This window comes from Opisthorchis viverrini (assembly GCF_000715545.1).
Source record: "Opisthorchis viverrini unplaced genomic scaffold opera_v5_8, whole genome shotgun sequence".
NCBI classification, from domain to species: Eukaryota; Metazoa; Platyhelminthes; class Trematoda; order Opisthorchiida; family Opisthorchiidae; genus Opisthorchis; species Opisthorchis viverrini.
This window is the reverse complement of record NW_008751664.1, coordinates 2,220,344-2,244,662: the sequence shown is the minus strand read 5'-3', so window position 1 is coordinate 2,244,662 and position 24,319 is coordinate 2,220,344. Positions and strand designations below refer to the sequence as shown.

The window sequence follows — 24,319 nt, the reverse complement described above, 5'->3', positions numbered from 1 at the left end:
TCCCGTCAAATCGGTTTTTATATTTGCGGTGGTGTGTTCTAGAACACAGAATAGGTTGAGTTCACTTTGATGTCATCAGCTACATTGTTCCCGTGTAAAATTAAGGCAAAGAATTAAAGTTTATGTTGCTCAGTAATTACCTCACTACAACATCTAAAACGACCGTTTTTCACCAATCTTGTCAACCTGTTCTACTCGCCTTCCAGGATGTGGCTCGCGTAATCCATACTGTACCTGGTTGGAGACGCTAGAAACTGGAGCTACTGTTGGATAACTGTGACGTTCTCGTTGTCAGTTTCTCTCTAGGTTGCCTGAATGAGCGTCCGATGGTGTGGGCACTTGGGATTGATTGTGATAGGCCAGCGTTGAGTCCGTTCCGCACCCACTTTTAGTCTCTTTCTCGTTATACGGCCAGCATAAAATTATGATTGTACGGCAGGGAATCATCATTGGTGAACACTGATTTTCTTCTGTAGATGGTGATGAACTTGTCAACAGTGACTTCGAATACGGTTAGCTTTAGTGATTTAGCTGAAACAAGCATTATTTTGTCGGACACTTTTTCAGTTAAAAATGTCACTACACTTGATCTGTAAGCTAATTAGAATAATTCCTTCCGCCTCGGTTCATTCGGGGCAATCGCCCGTGGTCATTATGTCGGGTTGCAACTTGCGGCTTCACAGAAAACTAAACAAGAAGTTTTTCCAGACGGAAATCTGTGCGGACGTGAATGACGTCAGCAACACGAACGAAGTAATCCAGAGGGATCTGGTCGTCAAACTTTTGGTCAGTCACGACAGATCGGTCTCTAATTGTGAGGTGAGCTGTGACGTAAAAACCTCCATATACAGACAGCAGCAACTGAATCAATTCAATCCACCGTCACTCTCAGACACAAAATTTTTTCCCTGGAATTGTAAGTAAAGCATGGGCAACAGAGAATGACTAGCTATAGCCTCGTAAAACTCAAGTATCTTACATACACGGATAATCCGAGACGACAGACCAGTAGAGTGCACTCACAAAAGCAGACTTTGTGCAATGAGGGAAGAGGATAAAACGATGGAGATGATGGAACATCTGTAAACCTACACGTTATAGTCCCCATTGTTTTCACATAGGACTGGGACAATTCTGAGGGGGATACACAGTCATTCTACTTCCCAAAGGATGAATGAATGGGAGAGACACAGAACCTTGACGCACGTTAAACAAGACAACCATTGGACATAAGAACCGTTCTCGATAAGTTATTGTTAACTTGGATTAATCAAATGTCTAGCGTATAGACTAATTTTCCTACAGTCCACACGCTTTTAACCTACCACTCCAGTCATAGTACGGAGAGAAAAAAACAACTTTGCTCGTTTCAGAGGGGTGTTCATGAGTGGGATGGGATAATAATTGGAAAGGATCATCAACAAAGCAACGCACTGCATGCAAATTAATTTTCCGGCATCGCTTTTCCGGCAGATTGATGGACCGAGTCAGAAGACGCTTTCGTTACCGCCGCATTTAGGATTCTGTGAACGACGTTCACACTGTCTTCAGAGTTGAGAAGGTTGTTTCCAAACGAACCCAAACTGCTGTCTATTTAGTTGTGAAATTTCAACACTATCAGCGTGTTTTGGCCTGGATTTTGATGGATTTGATCTGACCACAGTGGTACTGTAAAGTCCTCACAAGATTTTCCAAACAGGATTGAGGACGTCCTGTTTCGTCAAACGTGAAATGATTTTTCTAAGGGCTGTATTGGAAGCCTAGCTCTCAGTAATCAAGTGCCGTGACTAAAACTTATGAATGGTACCATTCTACGATGGACCTTAGCCATCTCGAACAAGAATCGTTTTGAACCGGTGTGGGGATATTCCCTGAGATGGAACATACCGGAGTCGATGCGTAGATTTTCGCGTCTAAACAGGATACTGAATTCAAGGGGCAGGTCAAGTTACACTTCGTCTAATACACATCTCCGGTACGATCGCTTGGCAGGAGACAAATTAGCGTTATGTTTGGCGGAACAGACTAATACAGATGAGTGTATTTCGCCAGCTGTCCTACTGTTCCCTATAAATCTAAATTCCTCGAAAAATCGCCACCTCCGATCAGAATAAATCTGGTTCTTCAATTTGGTTTTCAAGGGAGACTCAAGTTTATGGTATCGTTTATGATGTTTTTCAACTGAATGCGCTGTTTCAGATGGTACGCTATTCGAGATATCGCAGTATATTTTCATAATAGAAATAACTCCTCGTTGTTTTCACATAGGACTGGGACAATTCTGAGGGGGATACACAGTCATTCTACTTCCCAAAGGATGAATGAATGGGAGAGACACAGAACCTTGACGCACGTTAAACAAGACAACCATTGGACATAAGAACCGTTCTCGATAAGTTATTGTTAACTTGGATTAATCAAATGTCTAGCGTATAGACTAATTTTCCTACAGTCCACACGCTTTTAACCTACCACTCCAGTCATAGTACGGAGAGAAAAAAACAACTTTGCTCGTTTCAGAGGGGTGTTCATGAGTGGGATGGGATAATAATTGGAAAGGATCATCAACAAAGCAACGCACTGCATGCAAATTAATTTTCCGGCATCGCTTTTCCGGCAGATTGATGGACCGAGTCAGAAGACGCTTTCGTTACCGCCGCATTTAGGATTCTGTGAACGACGTTCACACTGTCTTCAGAGTTGAGAAGGTTGTTTCCAAACGAACCCAAACTGCTGTCTATTTAGTTGTGAAATTTCAACACTATCAGCGTGTTTTGGCCTGGATTTTGATGGATTTGATCTGACCACAGTGGTACTGTAAAGTCCTCACAAGATTTTCCAAACAGGATTGAGGACGTCCTGTTTCGTCAAACGTGAAATGATTTTTCTAAGGGCTGTATTGGAAGCCTAGCTCTCAGTAATCAAGTGCCGTGACTAAAACTTATGAATGGTACCATTCTACGATGGACCTTAGCCATCTCGAACAAGAATCGTTTTGAACCGGTGTGGGGATATTCCCTGAGATGGAACATACCGGAGTCGATGCGTAGATTTTCGCGTCTAAACAGGATACTGAATTCAAGGGGCAGGTCAAGTTACACTTCGTCTAATACACATCTCCGGTACGATCGCTTGGCAGGAGACAAATTAGCGTTATGTTTGGCGGAACAGACTAATACAGATGAGTGTATTTCGCCAGCTGTCCTACTGTTCCCTATAAATCTAAATTCCTCGAAAAATCGCCACCTCCGATCAGAATAAATCTGGTTCTTCAATTTGGTTTTCAAGGGAGACTCAAGTTTATGGTATCGTTTATGATGTTTTTCAACTGAATGCGCTGTTTCAGATGGTACGCTATTCGAGATATCGCAGTATATTTTCATAATAGAAACTAACTCCTCGACAGCCCACGACCTTGTGAGTAGCAATCTATCGCAAATTAAGTCGTAGTGTTGTGGTAGTCATCACCCGTAACTGTGTCTGTGAGTGACTGAAGAAAAATCTACCTCCAAGTGTGCGGTGGGTGATCGTTGGCAGTTAGTACCCAGGCGACAAAAGTCACCCCAAATGAAACAACCGGACGCATCCCTGATTCGGAAGGCACCAGAAATGAAGTCATTATAAGCAGGGTCTCAGAATAGAAGTATTGGCGGCGGCTGGACGGAAGGAAGCGTTATGGCGAGTGAGTTTCATGGAGCTCAAGCAGTAGACTCCTTGGTGTTCGATAAAACAGGATTCAATAGATGCGTCTTATGTGGAACAAGTTCGACTTTAAATGGGAATATTAAAGTAAAGTCAGGCTCACCAATCACTATCCGAGTTAACACGGACGATGCAAGATGCGTTAATTTTGGACCGGAAATATGTTATGAATTGACTGGTTAACCAGATAGCATGCATGAAAACTGATATGTTCAGTGTGTCACAACAGGTCTATACTTGCCGAAACAAAGAAAAGAAAGTGAGTATGAAACAGCAAAATCTATAATGATGACAAACCCGTCAACTTACCGCTAAATTTCTGTATCAGACGGGTAAGTAATCAATTGAATGATTAATTTGACAAATATACAGTATGGATGGTTAGGTTATTAACTAAACTAACCTTAAAAATCTGGTCATTGCCTTCTCTATCCACGACTAATGCTTGCTGTTGGACCAGTTCTCATAAGATTTACAGACCAGCGGAGATGGCGCCTGCGATATGTGAGTAAACTACATAAACTTGACAAGCTACTGATTTGTTTTCGCTCAGAGTCGCTCGAATACATCAGCGACAATTCTGTTGCTGGTCAGGAAGGAACTTCTTTTGAAAACTCTATCCATATATAAGAGCACTTTTTATCCCTGTTTTAGGGTAGTGTAGTCGTGGCTCAAATAGAAATCTGACATCAAGTGTAAGGAACGAATCCACTGTCTCTTGGCTCCTTATCGTAGGTTTGCTTCACTCACTGGAAGAAATCTCCATTTATGAAAATGCAAAGTCACTCTACTCTGCCAGCTATCTTTAATCGCTCACAGAAAGATAAAGTTGACTTGATGAGTGAAACTTCCGCCTGAGAAGGTTGCACTCGAGCAGCCATTCGACATATGTGACTACGTGAAAGATAAGGGGACTGTGTCTTGTACAATTGTGAGTTGGTCACGATGCCGCTCAGCCCCTTATGGCCAAAAGTTATAGTATCCAGTTCAACCTGAAAGACTTGGGTTTGAGACTCTCTAGGTTTTCACGAGATGCACACTACTTAATACCCTCAATAGGGATGGAACTGCTCTACAATGCTTCTCGGCTTTTCAGGATAGGATGGTTTTACCTACAGGACGAGATCTTCCTTGAAGAAATAAACAAACTTCCTCTCCTCTGCTTCTGGTTGAGTTCGATCGTTCAGTCTAAATTCTTCCCAGCGTTGCACATCGCTGATTCGGTTAGACCACCTATGCATGCTCACTGAGAACTGTAACGGATTTCAGTTCCTGTGTTTTTAGATGGTTAGGCTGAGGAATCTAAGCGCCAATGTAGATCAAAATCTACTGTGATTTGGCATGTGCAGTCAAGTGGTTCACTGACTAAGAGCTAACGGACACGTTTAAATGTTTGAAAGCCTTTAGTAAACTTTAACATAAAATACACTTAGACTAGGTTTGAACATCAGTTCGGTTGGGAGTGGATAGATGAAAACTAGCACACTACCTTATTTTCCACCGACTTATCGTTTAGTGGAGGAATATTCTACGGAATAGTGCCCAACTTCGGTAGCGTTCTCTTATTCCCAATTTAACAGTGGCAATAATAATTGAAGATGTCAAAATCTAAGCTAAAAATTTAGGTACCTGAGAAATATCTTTTGTACTTAATGCAATGTGCGTGAAGCGATTTCAAACATGTGACGCATGGCGTCTTCTCGATTGGCGAGCATTGGGAGACAATCAATTTTGGTCAGGAGCATCTTCAAGTACCAAGTAAAGATAAAGTAACCGCTGTTCCTATTCATTTTCTTACCCCAAACAGGCAATGCATTTTTCTGGTGCTGCATAGACTGTGGGGTCTATAGCTGAATGTCATCATCTGTCAGTTGACGGTTTTCTAGTCCCGCTGAAAGCTTTACAAAATGGGGTGAAAAATGGCATCACACGATGCATTAGTTAAATACATTCCTTTCCTTATTGCAGAAGCATCTTTACTCATTTCTGAATGAATGGTTTCCGTCAGACATGATAAAATCCGAAGTCCGGGTCCAAGGCTAGTTTCACTGCAGTGGTAGATTTCATCAGCAAGCGTTATTTGAAGTCATCCACCTGAGGAAAGATTGCGATGAAAAAGCCCTGTGTGAAGCTATATATCGGCCTTTGAGCTGAGATGCCATCACAGCAACCAGAAGCACTGCTAGTGAGGTAGAACTCGGAACTCGGTGAAAGTTGGAATGATCCGTCGGCTTTTTTGTTAGAGAGAGCGCGATACGCCTGTCGCATTAACGCTCAAGCAGAAATGTTTATCGCAGACTACTCGTGAGTAGGCAAATGTTTTACATTTTCAGAGCATTGAAGAAACACGCACGGCCATTACGCTCAAAGCCGAAAGACTAGGAGTGACGCACCAAGCCCCTACCAATTATTTTCTGTACGCCTGTTCCTGTATTACTAGGGCACGTAAAGATTTTTGTCAGTTTGGTGGAGCGGAACTCAAAAACGGAGCCGTTGCAAGGAGCACATTTATATTGGAGAAAAAGAGCCTAATTTTCTCAAGGATTGCGCCTCATTTTTAAGCAGTTTTCTCTATAGAGACCACAGCCGGGAAAGCCTCAAAATGGGCTTTTTCTGGAGATGGATGCTAAAGTGCATTCATAACGAACTAAGTATTTTCTCTTCTTCATCTTGTATTCTGTTCTTCCTGACGCTCTGCTTATTTGTATCGTCATAATAGGATTTTGCAACGAGTATTGTATCACAAACTATCAGTTTTTCGCAAACAGTTTCTACGGATTTGCCAACTTCTCTGGTAATTCCGGTTCGTTTAGCTTGCGTAGTAAACCTTCAATAATCATTTCTTACTTCAACCTTAGTCATCTAAAAGCTGTATATCTGCAGCAAAGTATTCGACTTTTAATTAGCCAATCCTCTATTTAATTAGTCTTCCCACTAAGGGTTCCAAATTACATTCCTTTAGGTTTGCTAACCACGAGTCACTCTTATGTAGCCCACCAATTAGGTATGCGGCCTCAATTAACTTCCCCATTTCCCTTATATTCTCTTTACTAAAGCCGGAAGCAGCAAGGAGTCGCACATGAATTTCGATTGAGCCTATAGCTTATATTGAAATAGCCTGCCGAAATTTCACATCTGGGTTGTTCTTGTGACTTGAATGAATGAATGTGATGGAGTGCCATATCAGTTTGGCAAATGATAGCATTTTTACATAGAAAATAAGCTGAATTATTCGAACCAGTTATAGTTTCACGGCTCAAAGCAAGCAGGTTATTTGGTGGGATGCTTGTTCATTGCCTGTTTGTGAGGTAGATTTTCGTGGTTATGCCTTTGATCCACTCGTTTGGCGTCGTAACATGGCTGTTTCACAGCCACTGATGAAACTTGCGTGAAAGAGATTGTGAAAAAATCATTTGTGACTGCCCAAACCACGAAAGATGAGCCGGTTCTTACTGAGCTTGACTAATAAGTGCAGGTAGTAATCGTGTACGGGGGAACTGTGACATAATGGTTACAATTATGTGCGTTATTTCAGCAAGTTACTGTCGGTATCCGACCACTAAATGGCTTATTCCAATCGAATCAAGGGTATTTCACCAATTGCAAGCGCATAATTTTGTTAGACCTTAGTCGTGCATATTTAGAAAGTCCTCTTGACTTCTAACTGAACAAATGTGCATGGCTACAGCAACTGCAATCACGTTCTTCTGGACGGCTTGGATAGTCTTCTCAAGGCTTGTGATTTCCGATTATAGCAGTCAAGTTCCTTCTGTCTACTTCTGTAGGTGAACTGCTTCATATATCCTCGAGCAAAAGTTCAGATACTTACGTATGACGATAGAAGCTGATGGTAAAACAGCCCGTTTTGCCTATCCACTTAGTTCACATTTTTCCGCCGAGATATGTATAACCGGGACGCATTGTGATGGAGCACCATTCTGATGAGCCTAATCAGTACTTGCACGACCCATCTACGGTGAACCTAGTTGATGTTGAAGAGGTGGCTGCTTGGTCAGTGCACAGACAGCAGTAACTGAAAACCATGTGACACTCACTTTATCTAAATAGATAAACTAAACTATTCAATGTTAGAGTCGGCAAACGACCTACCAAAACAGCAAACCCAGTCCGACGTCAAACGCCGGAGGTAGTATTGAAAAAAAGAATGTCAATAGACTGGGCATACCAAGTGTTGCTGACATATCTCACCGCTGTGGTTCAACTCAATGGAAACTGAGTGAGCGTCGCTTCTCAATCATATGTTTATTGGGAAACGAACATGAATGACATGCGTCAGAGGCATCTAACCAAGAACACCTTCCCGAAGCACACTGCTCTTTATGAAGCCCTCGAAGAACTTGTGGATTTTATTGTCCCTCACACCTCAAACATTTCTTATTGCTATAAGTCAAAATGCACTGTAAGGACGGATGATAACAGGACTTACTTTTACGGCGACTTCTAGATACTAAAGCCACCCAATCTGCGATGCCATTCTGGTGAAATACTACTGTTCCAGCTACCTTTTCTTGGCAGTTGCAGCGCCAGTACGAATTGATGCAGATGACTGAACATCATCCCTTGTTCGATGGAATGCCCAGTTCCTGCTAGAATGTACAGAACAGGTCAAATGACACAACTACCTTCTTTAAACGGCACCCAAAACAAATCCTATGGAACATGAGTTGACCAGCTGAACACCTCTACAGTGAATCAATAAAGAATTCTGGATGAATAATACCACCCAGAAGAAGGAAATGTGGAATAATGATGGCAAACGAATGTCGAATGAATTAATTGCATCAGCTGTCCCAAGTTGCTTTCTCCTTATTCCTGTTACGATTATTTTTGTGCAAACTTGGGATCCTTACCTTTTACACACCGCTATTCACTGAATAAACTACCTAACTCTGTCTCTACAACCTCACACAGCCAACTCAGATCCAACTGGGAGTACACACATGAACTGAGCAGTAGCGCAACAGACAACAAAGATAGTGACCTATCATGTAGATAGGTCTCTGGGTGGGCATTTGCCGTGAGGAGCGAAACGCATTGCCTCAATGTTGTGACCTGTTCCAAAAATCCTGAATAAAGATCACTGTGTAAATTGTAAGTCAGAATTAGAAGTTCTATAGTGTCGGCATTCCAGAAAACCAGCGAAGTTTGCATAACGACACATCTCCTCATTTGCAAAGGCCGGCGTCATATGCCATGGGAGGTGTATGGGAATTGTAAAAATATTGGCCTCTCTGAATGATGATGTGCAAGCTATATTTTACCAGAAGCAGGACTTTCTGCCTTCCAGCCTGGAGATCTCTGTTTAGAAGTTCTCCCAAACATTATGCTAAAAGCGTTTCTCAATTCAAAGACGTTTTCAGTTACGGTGTAGTTTTTTACAGGAAGAAGGCTGCCTAGTTCAAAAAGAATAACATTCGAGCAATTTACAGTTCAAAATTAGGGTCTTTAATTTTAGTGTTTTGTCACGTAGAAGCGACTGATCGCATAATGAGGAAATTTTTTAGAAGGGACTGAATTAATTATCATAGGTGTTTGTACTAGGATCATACTAAGGCATCCATAACTAGTAATGCGACTTTTTCCTTTTTTCTGCAGGATAAGATAGAAGCTACGCGGGTAAGTGTCACTGAAGACAAGAAAGACAAAATGCCTCGGGCAGAATGACAGTACCGTTAAGTCCAGTCTGCAGGATGAGGTAGCAGTGTCTTCTCATCCCTTCTGGACACCACAAACTGCTGCAATGAAAAATAATTCGATTTTCGTGATAACAGTTTATATATATATATATATATATATATATATATATATATATATATATATANAAATTAACGTGTTTTACCGCTGAAGCTCTAATTTGCGGTAACTTCTAACTGAATGCGCTGCAGAAAGGCTACATACTGTTTAAGATGAACTACTTACACAACACTACTTATTTGAGCATAAAAATGAGATTTACTTATGTTCAATCCCACTAACGCCTGGTAATTTTTCAAGTGCACAATTTCGCTTACTAGCAATTTGGTATCCAAATGAGAAATAAGGTTGGTGAATGCTGAGCAAACTCAGTAACCTTATACCAGTAATAATTTGGGCGAGTAAAGGCCGCTCGCTTGCTTTCCAAATTAACCATCATATGTGATTATCTGTAGTGATGCTCTGAATAAAATATTTTGTACCGCATTTCTTTCTCTTTCAGAAAATGTTTGCGGATGTGTTGGTAAGGTCGAGACTCATGTGGTGCATCTGAGCGATAATCCTAACTGACACAGTGCAGTACAGTAGATAGATGGATGGATGGATGGATGGATGGATGGATGGATGGATGGATGGTTGGATGGATGGATGGATGGATGGATGGTTGGATGGATGGATGGATGGATGGATGGTTGGATGGATGGATGGATGGATGGATGGTTGGATGGATGGATGGATGGATGGATGGTTGGATGGATGGATGGATGGATGGATGGTTGGATGGATGGATGGATGGATGGATGGTTGGATGGATGGATGGATGGATGGATGGTTGGATGGATGGATGGATGGATGGATGGTTGGATGGATGGATGGATGGATGGATGGTTGGATGGATGGATGGATGGATGGATGGTTGGATGGATGGATGGATGGATGGATGGTTGGATGGATGGATGGATGGATGGATGGTTGGATGGATGGATGGATGGATGGATGGTTGGATGGATGGATGGATGGATGGATGGTTGGATGGATGGATGGATGGATGGATGGTTGGATGGATGGATGGATGGATGGATGGTTGGATGGATGGATGGATGGATGGATGGTTGGATGGATGGATGGATGGATGGATGGTTGGATGGATGGATGGATGGATGGATGGTTGGATGGATGGATGGATGGATGGATGGTTGGATGGATGGATGGATGGATGGATGGTTGGATGGATGGATGGATGGATGGATGGTTGGATGGATGGATGGATGGATGGATGGTTGGATGGATGGATGGATGGATGGATGGTTGGATGGATGGATGGATGGATGGATGGTTGGATGGATGGATGGATGGATGGATGGTTGGATGGATGGATGGATGGATGGATGGTTGGATGGATGGATGGATGGATGGATGGTTGGATGGATGGATGGATGGATGGATGGTTGGATGGATGGATGGATGGATGGATGGTTGGATGGATGGATGGATGGATGGATGGTTGGATGGATGGATGGATGGATGGATGGTTGGATGGAGGATGGGATGGATGGATGGATGGATGGATGGATGGATGGATGGATGGATGGATGGATGGATGGATGGATGGATGGATGGATGGATGATGGATGGATGGATGGATGGATGGATAGTTATACATATTGAAATCAAAACTGTGTACTGTAAATATGTCAAAATGCATCGCTATCCTGAAAAAATATATAGTTCCGCTGGGTTATCACACAAAATGTGATGCACAGTGGCAAAGTATCGTGGCTAAGATAGCATCTTGGAAGGGAATTTGAAATGAAATGAATGTTGGTTCAAACGGCAATCCAGTGGCCGGCCCTCACTGTTTGTCTAATAAAGCGACATCCCAACTACTGAAAGAACAACGGACTTAGAGGAATTCCATCTCACAACCATCGGTTCACAAAATAGAGCGTTCAGAGTGCAGAAAAATGCAGTAAAACGGGCTGTTTCTGTGGCTTTGCCACACTTCAATCAAGTAGGGAGAATTCTCCCAGCCAATTGTTCGAAGAAGTGCCCATTTTTCTGGGACATCAAATGTGCATCATTATGCACCACTACAAGGCATATCCGTCTCTCTTCGTGGTAGGAAAACGCTTGAGTAATTTTTCCGGTGTAAAGATCAGTTTGTCTGCAGCGAAAAAGGTTGGACAGGAGGGAGAAATACCACTTAGTATGTAAGTTGCATCTTCTGGCAAAGTTGAGAATTCTCGGTTACTTTTGGGTACGAAGCAAGACCATACCCTTCTTTCTGGAGTATGACAAATTACCCTATATCAGCCATGATAAGAATCCGACGAAGTCTACCAAAAACATATCATTGCAGGGGCCTACAGCTGCAGCTTGGCAAGCTGTAAAAGTTTGTATGATTTGCCATCTAACCTTTGAAATAATAACCACTGAGCCACTTAATTAACAATTAGACCTGTACTAGGTCCTGCAGGAAAGCAACAACTTGGGATAAACGGCAATCTTACTATTCTCAAAATATATAGCCAAAGGCTTTCTAAATTGTCCCTCAAAGTGTTATTCCATGATAAACAGGGTTTACCTCTTTTCGCTCACGTCAAACAGAGTCAACGATTTTTCATATACATTTTACATTTAGAAGAGAAAGTCGAATGCGCTGGTAGGTTTGCTTGGCTTGTTATATATTTTGACATCGAAATTTACTCAAATCACTAACCCGATTTCTTCATGTTTCAAAAACAATTCCTCTGCTGTGTTCTTCAAACCGGATATGTCTGCATTTCTTTGTTGTTTCCAGATTTCTAAAGCTAATGGTTATATGCCAGTCATTTGATTAAATGAGACTGTCTTATGTGTCATTCCCAAAGTGGATAGATTCATTATACACTCTGGCAAAGCTGAAATAAAACGTTTATCAGCTGTGTTTGTGGAAGTGCCTTATAAACCTTGAGTTTTGCTCAAACCACAAAAAGGGACTCATCGCGCATTGCAAGTCCGAAATACACGCTTGTCGAAATGTATCGCAAACATCTATATTAGGAACATTCATTTCACTTTTCATATCCATCAACATAACCCCCATGTTCCTCAGGATTGACAAATTTGTCTACATTCTTTAGGACGATTTTTTGAAAACCACACTTTCCGACAGCACTAGGTTAAAAGCCTATGAAAATTCAAATGATTCCGTTCTGCCGGCATTGTTTTTATATCTTCGTGAGCATCAAATAGCTAACTGTTGTCTGGAAACCGTCAACCATTGATTCAGAGGCTTGGTGACTCGCATATAATGGTTGTGTGTCATGAAAAAAGCGTCCTCGGTGGCTCAGTTGGTGGAGCGCTCGTCTGGTAAAAGTAGGACGGTGATTCGAGCCTACATACTTGTGGGTCTTTCCTTTCATAATGTGGATGTTTAAACTTCACGCTTTTATGATCTTCCAGTTAAATGCTTTGAGAAAAAATTTATTTAGTTTTTTTACCCTGAAAATTCCCGTGTACAATACAGTGAAGCAGACCATAAATACCTGTCATTAGTGGACGCGTAGCGTCTTATAAGGAAAGAATTGGTAATGCATCCGGCCTTCATAGTCACACAGTAATATTCAGTAAAGCCTAATCGATAGCGTGAGAACTGCTCAGTGCAGCAATGCTGAAATGACCTGACAAGAGCCATTAAGAGTGGGTGGGATTTTTGTTACTTTTCAACAGTACTAATAGATATCAGCAATACGGTTTCAGGTAGCATACAAAAGTTTGCAATGAAACCCAAAAATTACTTCTTTATCGAAATTTTTAGTGGTCCACAACATTAGTGGTGGCGGCTGAGTTTGTTTTCTGGTTTAAATATACTGCAACGTATACCAAATGATGAGTATAGGCCACTTTGAGCTGCCACTCTAAACTAAACTTCTTCGGTGATTCGGTGCACTCAGTGGGCTTTGTCGAAGTAGGCAGTGATATTTTGCTTGTTCTAACGCACTCACGAAATGTCCATTCATATCCACATTTATCCCTAAACTCTAAAATTGCAACCAACTGGTAACGAAAACCTGGGAAATGTTGCAAAATCATTCAAAAACACTGAAAATAGTTGAAAAAGCCTTTTTTGACAGATTTTGTCAAAATCGCTATGCCAATCTCTCTACGACTTACCTTTTTAAACGAACTTTCGGCCGGATCATTGTAGAAAAAGATTCATCCCAAATCACTCGCGACTGGGAGAACGCACTGTCGTTGACATCAGTTCCTTTGTGGCAGTTCACGAACTGGCTTAAAGAAACCTCTCCGCCACTGGTTGCCAGAGAATCAAATAGTGCTTACCAACTTGAGATGCTCGGACTATACCCCATGCAAGTCCAACTACCAATCACTATTGAAAGCGTTGTCTCCGCACAAAATCACTGATGGCAAGAGTCTTTCGGGCAGCAAGCAATGGTTTGGAAAGGCATAATGAAATCGGTTTTGGTGGTAGGAAATGTCCACTGAACCCGGTCAATGTACATACTGAAAAACCTTGAAAACATGCTATTTAGCCGACTCCCGTGACGGGCATACTGTCACTCCCTAGTAGGATGGACAATCCAACGTCTGGTTTGCACCATACGCTGGACTTAGATAGAGTTTGCACAAGGTGTTGTATCTATCCTACCGACGTTCTTTTTCTCCGACCTAACACCAAGACGTGCTTATATCAATACTGTCCGAAAAGATAAATGCCTTGCTTTGGCTCATTTTCTCCAAGGAACTTGTATTTTAGTTTTCCATATTCACTCCCTCTTTTTCTTCGACTTTGTCAACATCGTTTTCACCAACTGTTTTACGGCAGCCATATGCCAGTGGTTACTACTAGTGTAACGGTGACACTGTTGATGGGAAGGCATGGAAGTACGTTTTGTTCTTGTAAATTCACTTTGCGTCTCTTGAAAAGGGAGATCTGTTGCGGAATTTGTGGAGTCGCCTCGTAGCATTAGCTTGGATTTGAGTAATGAATGAGTGGAGTCAATGAATATCCAGTTCAAGAAGACGCGTTCAGGAGAAGATAATTGTCTAGTTTTTGTAAATAACGTGCTACACACTGTGTCATGACATGGTCGCTCAGGTAAATCACATTTCAAAAAGTCTTTCTTGAATTTTTATTGTAGCAAGAATTCGATCTCAAAGGTGTAAGTTTTACTGAACAGAATTCGGAACACCACATTTTTTTCACTTTTCTATTAGTATGACGTCTCCATAATGCATAAGTTGACCGAGATATAAGGTTAGGTCACACTCCAATTTTTTATATGGTGTTGATATTCAGTCAAAAAACAACAGGTGGACTAAACAAGCATCAAAAGAAAGGTCGTTAGGGAGTGCACTTCGATTTGAATGAAAAACAGCTGATCACAGCAGTCTACTCAGCTGCAACACCCCTTCGGATCCTAGCTGCCATGCCGCCAGGAGGATGCACAAGGGTCGAGATACAGCCACGTTGCTCAAGCCTAGACAAAAGTAGTCGACATGCCGGTCACACTCCAATTTTTTATATGGTGTTGATATTCAGTCAAAAAACAACAGGTGGACTAAACAAGCATCAAAAGAAAGGTCGTTAGGGAGTGCACTTCGATTTGAATGAAAAACAGCTGATCACAGCAGTCTACTCAGCTGCAACACCCCTTCGGATCCTAGCTGCCATGCCGCCAGGAGGATGCACAAGGGTCGAGATACAGCCACGTTGCTCAAGCCTAGACAAAAGTAGTCGAGATGCCGAGGTCGGTTTTGAACCACGGACCTTCTGGTTAGTAAATTCGCGCTCTAACCACTGAGCTATCTGCGCAGTGCATGCATTAGATGAGAGATGCATCGGATCACTTCTTTTTGGAATCATCAGAAAAAGTGGGAAAGGTTTAGAAATCCGCGTAAGTTGAAAAACAGCGAGAAAAAGTAACACACCAGCAGGCAGTGATATTTCGGGGACGTGAAAGGCCTAGGTCAGAAAAGTTTCACACTTATAAACCCGGTTCAGTAAAACAGCGGTGTGGTGAATAATATGTTGCCAAGGTACACCTTTATCAGCAGTCTAAGTTATTCCGTGTATTCGATAAGTCACGTAACATCTTAGAGGAGACAAACGCAATCGGACTTTAGGTTGTCGGCTTGGACAATTAGGTGTGTAAAACAGTTAAGATCAATTAAACAGTTCTCGGTCAGTTTGATAACCAAAACACATGGTACTGTCACACAGCTATTTCGACAGTAATGGCCAAGTCAGGGATATGAGCGAGGGATGCAAACCCGCAACTTTGATGCTTCTACCATGAGTTGAAGAAGGTGGATGTATCAGGTGGGCACGTGGAACACAGTCTTCGGTGTACAAAGCTAAGCAGGGCTTATTTGAATAGCATAGCTGTTTCACCCTTAGCAAGGTAACCGTCAGTAGGGTGGAGCACACCCTCTCCCTCAAGGGAGATTCAAACCTAAAATATACTAGATAGGAACTGCACACTATTCAGCTCGGTAACGGATGGCTTTTCAGCCATGTCCTTGATTTGTGCTCATACGACTGTAGGGCTCATTAAATGAACGGACTTCACAATCTGAAACTACAATCTGGCTCAATGTATGCTCCAGTGTGTATCATATCTTCAGTTTCTATGGGGTGCAAACTAAGGTTTTTACTGACAAATATTTCATGGTACCAAATTCGTACCGAATTCGTTTGGTTCATAAAATACGAAATTTGAGACGCCGTAATGCAGCATATGCTCAGTGTGTCGTCAATAAACTTTGATTGTTTATAGGTCTTACAATTTCATGAGCTCCTAACTAACTAACTAACTAACTAACTAACTAACTAACTAACAACCAAATCAAGAAGACTATTATCAAAGTGTAATTGTATTAGGAGAACCAGCTCCGAACGTAACTGAACGTCACAACTGCTAATGGAATAGCCGTTTCCGTGGAGACAGATTTAAGTGGTTGTTCTTCACTTGCCCTTGACAGATGAGTTCTATTTTCATTATCACTTTTTGGCCCGCCTAGAACTTTCCACGTGAGCTTTATAAGCAGCCCGTTCTCAGCTGCACATGACGCGTCAAAGTTCGATAGATCAGTTGATTTGAACGTTCATTAGCTTTCTGGTTTGTCTAAGCGCATCAGGTTATCTAAACTCAGGTTCACGGTATTAAGAAGGCACTGAGAAAACTGTGGTCCTACATAAAATGACTTGGTAAATATATTAAACATTTGCATACTTGTTTAGTGACAATCTCCAGCTGAATTTGATTCTACCAATTTTTTATTCTCATTCTTAGTATGCCGCGCATCAGTGCACTGTGAGTTACAAATCCTCTTGGTGATCATTCATTCCAGATTACCTTGTTGCACCGCGTGCTAAGTCTGCGTCTCCATAATGGATTCTTTTGTCTCAGCAGCATAGAGTATCGTACACCGGTTGAGCAGGGATTTTCTGATTTAAAAGCGAACAGAACTGAACCAGCGGTTAGTCTACTAAGTAACTCCTCTGGTTAATTCCTTTTGACCAGGAACAAGACCTGTACGCCGCAAATGATTCTTGTTTTTTGACCCATTTCATTATTTTGAACAAGGTGTTACAAGGTTTGATCAATTTGCTGTTTGAGGATATCGCCCAAGAGAGACCGCTTTTAACTCTAAATTATCAAGATTCCGCAACTTACTAAAATGTAACCAAAGTAAGCAGAAAACCAGAATGAATTTGTCTCCGGTCACCCTTGAATTCAATACATACAAAGAATGCACCGAGCTCAAATTATCAATGAAATGAACACCTAATCAGCCAGTTAAAGAAGGCTGACTCAAGGAATTGCATCTAGGATTAGAGGAAGAGAAATACCCTGGTTTCTCAGGTTTAGCAATGAGCTATCTTGGTTAATGTGACTAAATGTCTGTCGAGGACTGTCTAGCCTATAAAAAGGTCCGTTTTAGAGAGGGCGAAAAATTTGGTCAGTGAACAAAATTAGATTAGGTGCAGATGTAGAAAGTGGTATCGCGTACGACTAATGTAAGTGCACAACAGAGTTAAATTCAACCGAACGGATTTTCTTATACGTAGATGAGAAACTATTGTAATTTCGTCTTCCACCGATATCTCATTGCTACTGTTGGAAACAACAATACTTTAGTTTGGCGCTGCAACGCGTGATCCGTATTTTCCATACCAACAGGAACAAATCCGTCTTTGCACGGTAAGTCTTTCCAAAACTCGTTGGTTTCTAATTGCCCCAGATATCATAAGCTACGAGCAGCATTACAAAGTGACTAAGAACTGCGTTTTATTTTAAATTGTGTTTACTACTCTAAAATGAATGCAATCCAATCAGCAATCGTTCTACACGTGCCATGAATGATACAGAAGGTAGGTTTCGATCGGCATTTTTTCTTTCTTTTGTTACAATAAGCCAAATTTTTCCTACATATGATCGGCCTGCAGCACGGGCCAAGTTTAGGTGATTTAGACCATTAACCAGTTGCATTCTATGGTATTGACACTGCGTAATGGTCAGTATACGATGAATTTAAAGAAGATCAAAAAGAAATAATCTCACAGAAGTAATGTTAACGGTTCTGTGTTGGCACGAGGAATGGACCCACCTAGCGCGTTACGTACGGTCAAGTAGGAGCTCTTTGCGTCTCTACAAGTTGACGTTTACCGGGATTCGTAGATGTGTTGGACTGATAACCCTGCTGATAACCCATAGCCGGTTGGATGCGCACAACAGACACAATAAGAACGGTCTCCGCAGAGTCGTACTTGCTAGAGTGCGTGAGCTGTGGTAGCATGCATTCAACACAAACTGCCCCAAAAATTTGCACTTCGCGTCCTTTACCGTATTCAAGTCAACGAACATTAGCGGTGGAATGAGGATGTACAGGGTTGCATGCTCCTATAGGGATTTGGAACGGTATCTGTCCTGTAAAGTCTCGCTGAGACTGTGAGTGGCTCCACTAGAAATAGGACTTCACCAAGGTGTGAACGATATAACCAAACCATATGCAAAGTGTATTGCCGAAGGCTTACAGCGTCCCCAAGGCCGGAGAGTTTTAAGGCAATTATTTAGTATTCTCCGACCGACTCCTTGTCGGCCTGAAAATTACTGTTAGTAACCAGCACTTCCAAGTTGAGAATTTGTTGTTGGGCTATCGCAAGCAGATTTTGGGCCGTAAGCCCATCAGTGGTGCTAATACATATTTGCACAATGTGAAGTTTAACCGAGTGATCATGGTATAATCGGGAGGACAGAGTTACCTGGAATCTTCACGCCATGATCATCCTTCGTAGGCCAGGGGAACTTGACTTAATTGCCAGAATAGAACTGATGGTCAAGGGTTACACCACCAAACAATGTTTGCTTTCTTTCGAGTCTCTTTCGAATATTTCGTTAGAGATTTAACGTATACAAGAAACTTGGTAATCGTGTTATTCGACGAGACGATGCTGAGGCATGACTGCCTACGATTTAAATACCCAAAGTAAAATTGGCCTCCCTTACTAACAGCACATGTTCGTTGGCAATTTCTATGAATACTGTCGAAACACGATCGTTGGGTTCGTTGAAGCCAACTTAGATGCATGCAAACGGTGTCCTTCGTTAAGATGACCCAGTATTAACTCAAATAGTGTTTGCTTCACAATCACTGTCACATTTTGATAAGCTAAATGCTTGATAACCACTCACAATTGCCCATCTTAGTGAGCATAGCTCTGTGGCTTTTCTGCATACCCCCTACCAGATTCCTGTGTACCTTGCCCTGAAATATCCTTCAGAACACGCTTTACCTGAACGTTCTGAATGTTTTGGTGTCGGATCTCTTAGGAACAATTTCTGCATTCTATTGCCTTTACAAATACGTTTGGTACAAATTAGTTCTGGGCTTGGGCACCATGTTCCCAGTGTACCAAGCTGATGAGAAGTCTCCACTACTGTGTTTCAGTGAAACGTGGATGGGTCATCAATTACAAATTAGAATTCTCGACAAAGTTTTATTTTCAATGCCCGCGTAAAATCCTTCCGATTCAGTTATCTGATCAAATTCCGATCAATAGAGTTCTCATGCGAGCCAAGGTCAATACAAACCTAGTTATATCAATGGAAACATGAGCTAAAAACGACTTGCAAAAACGGCTCAAATATTGTCGGTTGTACAATAGATGCCAAACTCGGAAACGGTCAGAATTTTAACTTTACGATCATATTTAGACAGCCCGATAAACTGCAGTTTTGGCAGTACGTGTTCTCCTTGCTCCGTGTTCCAACCCGCAAGACCCACAATTTCTTATCCATTGAACCACGCACCGTAGACGGGAAAATCATTTTTGGATGCCAAGCTGTTACAGATAGGAGCTTTCACGCACGAATGTAACGATTTCTTCAGTGATGGAAAATCATTACTTAAGCGCCCAGCTAAGGTGGACAGTGAGAAAAATGGGTAGATGCATCTGAGAAGTCCGATGGAAAAAGCAGTAATCTGGATTAAAAACTCGTCTGAAGCATATGATGGGCCTACTCCGCAACCTCTGAATTAGAACAGATTGACTGATATGAGAACGCCTCAGTAGATCATGTGAAGCTCACTCCGTTTGCTTGATCATTTCCACCCAGGTTATCATACGACTTAGCGTCGTTTTGCCAAGCTATGCCTTCTCATTTCTGGCTTTGTAGCAAGATACAGTATGTGGCGAAATGCATCCACCGGCGTTGTCGAGCCTAAAAAAACATGCTTACTGACTACCTACCGCCAAAAACGAATCCATGAAGTTCGCTTATCAAACCTATTTCGAACGCTTTCTTTGAAAATTTTTATGCTGCTAAGTTATCTCTCATACGCACTCGTTCAATTAGACCTAAGCAGCCACGGCTTTGCCGTATGAGTGACTGAACACTTGCACGAATGAAGGAATAATGCGATTCTTACACCTGTTTCACTCCGTACCGGTCTAGGGTATGTCCCTAACTAGTTAGAAGCCCTAATAAGCATAGACAAACGAAGTATGTGGTGCATACATGATTTGGTTTACTTGAAAGGCCGCTTTTGAAAGTGCAAATTAGCTGGCTCGAAAAAGTCGCGAAAATGCTCTTGTGACGCAGTTACTCCGTTGGGGTACACTCCTGTGGCACATGCGACTGAGTGTAAATCAACAGTCTGCAAACTCACTGACTACTTTCCCATACATACTTCTGGTTGGTCAGTATCTTCGTCAACGTGAATTTTGCGCAGTAGCTTCACTTTGATCAGTTTGCAGTCAGTGGATGCGGGAAGATACTAAGCCCAGATGCTGACAGCCGTTCAGATATGACTGCCCTTCGAAGTGCTCTTTCTTAAGCTAACGAATTTCGGCTCATTGACTCTCAACTGGTGGGATTATCTCCTTTTGAGGGAAGATGTAGGTTTCAAGAGAAAGTTAAAGTCAGAATTTCACCATTGACTAATTTTAGATAAGCTGGTGACCTAATAAGCACCTTGTGCGACACTGCTCTTTCAGCGAAAAAAGGGAGAATACAACTGACCCCGTTCAAGTCAAAATGGGATCTTTCACAGTCGATTAACGTTGACGGAAAATGTGGACCCAACCACTGCCGTTATTCCGATTCGACGGATGAATGCATGTGCTACTGGTTACTATGCTCCTCCAAGAGTGACCCAGAGAAAACTGATTTCAACTAATAAAACGCTTGAAACAAATCTAACAGATTACAACGCAAAGACCTTTAGCCAATCCTGATGTTGGTTCTCTCACTTGTGTAGAAATTTGAGCAGAAATAAAACAAGGGCTTTAAAGTACCACTGTCCACCTCTGTATTTTGATCTTCATTATTAGTTTTTCTGAATTCGCTTGACTTCACTCGTTTGACCGGGTTGTATTCCTCAACCTAGGAAACACAAAAAATTTACACGGTGAGTAATTCAGTTCATACTGCAGAAAATTTCTGCGGTCATTGATCTGATTGATTTCAGAAAAACTATTATTTGAGCAGCCGCCAGTTGGGTATGGAGCCAAGCACTACGCGTCAGGTTCTGTCCCTGAGATCAGTACCTGCCCCAAGCGATTGAACCCAGTGCTTCATCCATTTCTTTAAATACTGTCAGCCTTGGTGTCCGCCTCATGCAGCGTACTAGTATTTATCCGTTAACCAACAATTTATCAAAGCGCTGACGAACATTCAAAGGAAGTATGAAATCTATCTTAAAGTTTGAAGATGAGAAACGTGAAATTTCCATCCCACTTTCTCCCAAAGTTCACCCAGGATGAAATAATTAAACTCAAATGCATAACTGGACAGTTATTCGCATGTGTGTGTAGGATGAGCATCAAGCTAAGTCAAAAATGGGTCCCAATAAAACCGTTACTCAAACTGTATCCTCACTTGAAGAGCACCTAAATGCACAAATTCCATTCCAAAAGAATATTCTTCATTCTGAAACATTATCCCATTGATTCCAAGACACAAATTTACTGTTCTCAGCAGTTTTCATTTAATCCACATGGTTTATGCTGCATTTTCAACTTCCAGCACTGCTACTAAAACCTGTCCTGATTGTGTTACAGATGAGTGTCCCGAAATCAAAATGTTAGAAAGAATATTCTACCGCTTGTCACAACCCCAGGCCTCGTTTTTTTTGTTTCAGGTAACGAAACGCCAGTTACAAGTGAGCAAGACCCAGTAAAATTTGACAGTACTCTCCAAGGTCAGTAAAAGCAACCAAGCTCCTATGTTTGTCCGTTTTGTTTTAGAGGAAATATGAATCGCTGATGGTAAGTGCTCCCTCTCCACTACCACTTTGCAGCACTACATGGATATCATCCCCCCCCCCCAACATTATGGAACTACATCTGGTTTTTTGACCTCACAATCGTGAGCAAATACTCCACAGGGATTGGGTCATTTAGCCTCTGACATTCTCTGGCATTCATTATCTAGCATAACAACAAAAGTCTGATACTGAGTGGTCATGACAAACACTTGTCCTAGGGGGGAAAGTTCAGTTCCGCTGGAACTGGGAAACGCCGGTAATTACTGAAAAATAACTACCAGTTGCGTCACACATACTAAACCCTCACATCCGACTGACTACGTTGGTTGGCAATCAAATTGACTGGCCGTATTTGCCAGAAGATGATGGGGTGTCAGTCTGAAAAGTAATTCCACCTAAGAATAATACACTACAATAATAGGCGCTATGCAAACTAAAACGCAATAAAATGCGGTCTTTTAACATTAATCCAAATCACGACAAGCAACCGGTCTTAGCATGTGAGTAAACGGCGCTTCGACGAGAGAGTTAGCTAGTCCAGACAAAAATAGTGCAGGCATTCCAAGAGATGAATATTAGCACAAAAACCCAAGCAGGATAATAAAATCACCAAGTAACTTCTAGCTTATCGGGAAAGCCTCCGACGGTTAGCAAAGTAAAGTAGAAAGAAGCGCAACACGCAAATAACCTGGTTTAACAAGATACCAAGCCATGTGATGAATAACAGATTCGGACCTGTGCTGAATCTCGCAAGTACTTGGACCTCGTGCAGAAAGTGTGCGTGGTCAGAAGTTGAATATGTTTATAATGATGCTGAATATCTTACACGATTCTCTGGGTGAACAGATAACAACTACCAGAGTTTTGCTAGCTAAAATTTTGGCTAGGGACTTCTTGAGACTCTCCTTTGCTCATCAAAGTAACTCCACGTTTAATGCGAGACTTTAAACTTCCCCAAAGAGTAAGGGTAGTGTGATAAGGAAAGTACACATACGGTAAGGGAGTTTCAACTCAGACTTAGGATCTTTGCACTCTTGTCCTAATGGCAGAGATTTTGTCAAACACTGAAAGATGCAAGTTGAACCCAGTTTAAATGCTGGAAAATTTGTAGGAATTTCCAGAAAATGAATGAATAAAACCACATAAAGTATACGCGTGAGGGCAAAAAGCTGCAACACTGAAAGATGCAAGTTGAACCCAGTTTAAATGCTGGAAAATTTGTAGGAATTTCCAGAAAATGAATGAATAAAACCGCATAAAGTATACGCGTGAGGGCAAAAAAGCTGCGGTTCTTGTACAGTGACCAGTTGAGCCATTCAGAAACCGGTCAAGCGCAGAAATTTGAAGCAACCTAGCACACTTGGTCACCTTCGCAGTCAATAACGCTTATCACTGAGACAGACGCATGAACTGCGAAATACTTATAAAAATTCCGCTCAACTCAGGACAGCAAAAGTGCCACACTTTTAGGGACGACATATGTGAGTGACAAAGATTACTTATGGTGCAGACAAAAAATTGTCTTAGGACGTTCCGGTGAATTCCCCAGAATAGCAGCTAATCGTTGGTATAAATAGTTCTTTTAATCCAAAATTTGTTGTGTCCTACTTCAGTGTGGTTTGTTCTGTCTTTGGTGGTAACCAACTAATTGTGCAGCATCAAATTCATGCCAGACTAAGATTAACCGTTTATTTTCAGTTGCCGAAACGGTTGAACTATTAAATACAGATTTGCCGAACCCACCTGAAGATATTTTAATTAGCAATGCATTTCCTCGGGTGTTTGACTTCCGGACATCTGACATGTGAGGCAAGCGTGTTACCAATACTCCACTAGCGCAAGCTGGACACATCTGAATTCTCAAGTCTGAACAGGCAGGCGTGTTTACGCTTCAGCGATGTGCACGGCTACTCAAATGACGATCTAGTAATTGTCTTGTGGATTGATCCGCCTGACCAGGGTTCAAACCCCGGTACAGCCAAGGGTATGCACAGCCAATGAGCTCTAATAAGAGAGAAACACCAGTTCAGTGATCTCTTTTAGTGTGAACTCACCAGAACAAAAAACCGACTGCTTAAGCGAGAGTACTGTGAATATGAACACCCCGAAAATCTTGAGACCACTC

General features: G+C 41.8%; 1 protein-coding gene across 1 annotated transcript; it reads right to left on the bottom strand.

Moving 5' to 3' along the window:
* Positions 1-14,186: 14,186 nt before the first annotated feature.
* Positions 14,187-24,046, bottom strand: T265_00807 (hypothetical protein; the record flags this gene model as incomplete). The annotated part of the gene is made up of 3 exons (XM_009164679.1): positions 14,187-14,466; positions 15,060-15,229; positions 23,840-24,046. 3 exons carry the CDS (start codon positions 24,044-24,046, stop codon positions 14,187-14,189), a joined length of 657 nt encoding a protein of 218 aa, XP_009162943.1.
* Positions 24,047-24,319: the final 273 nt, after the last annotated feature.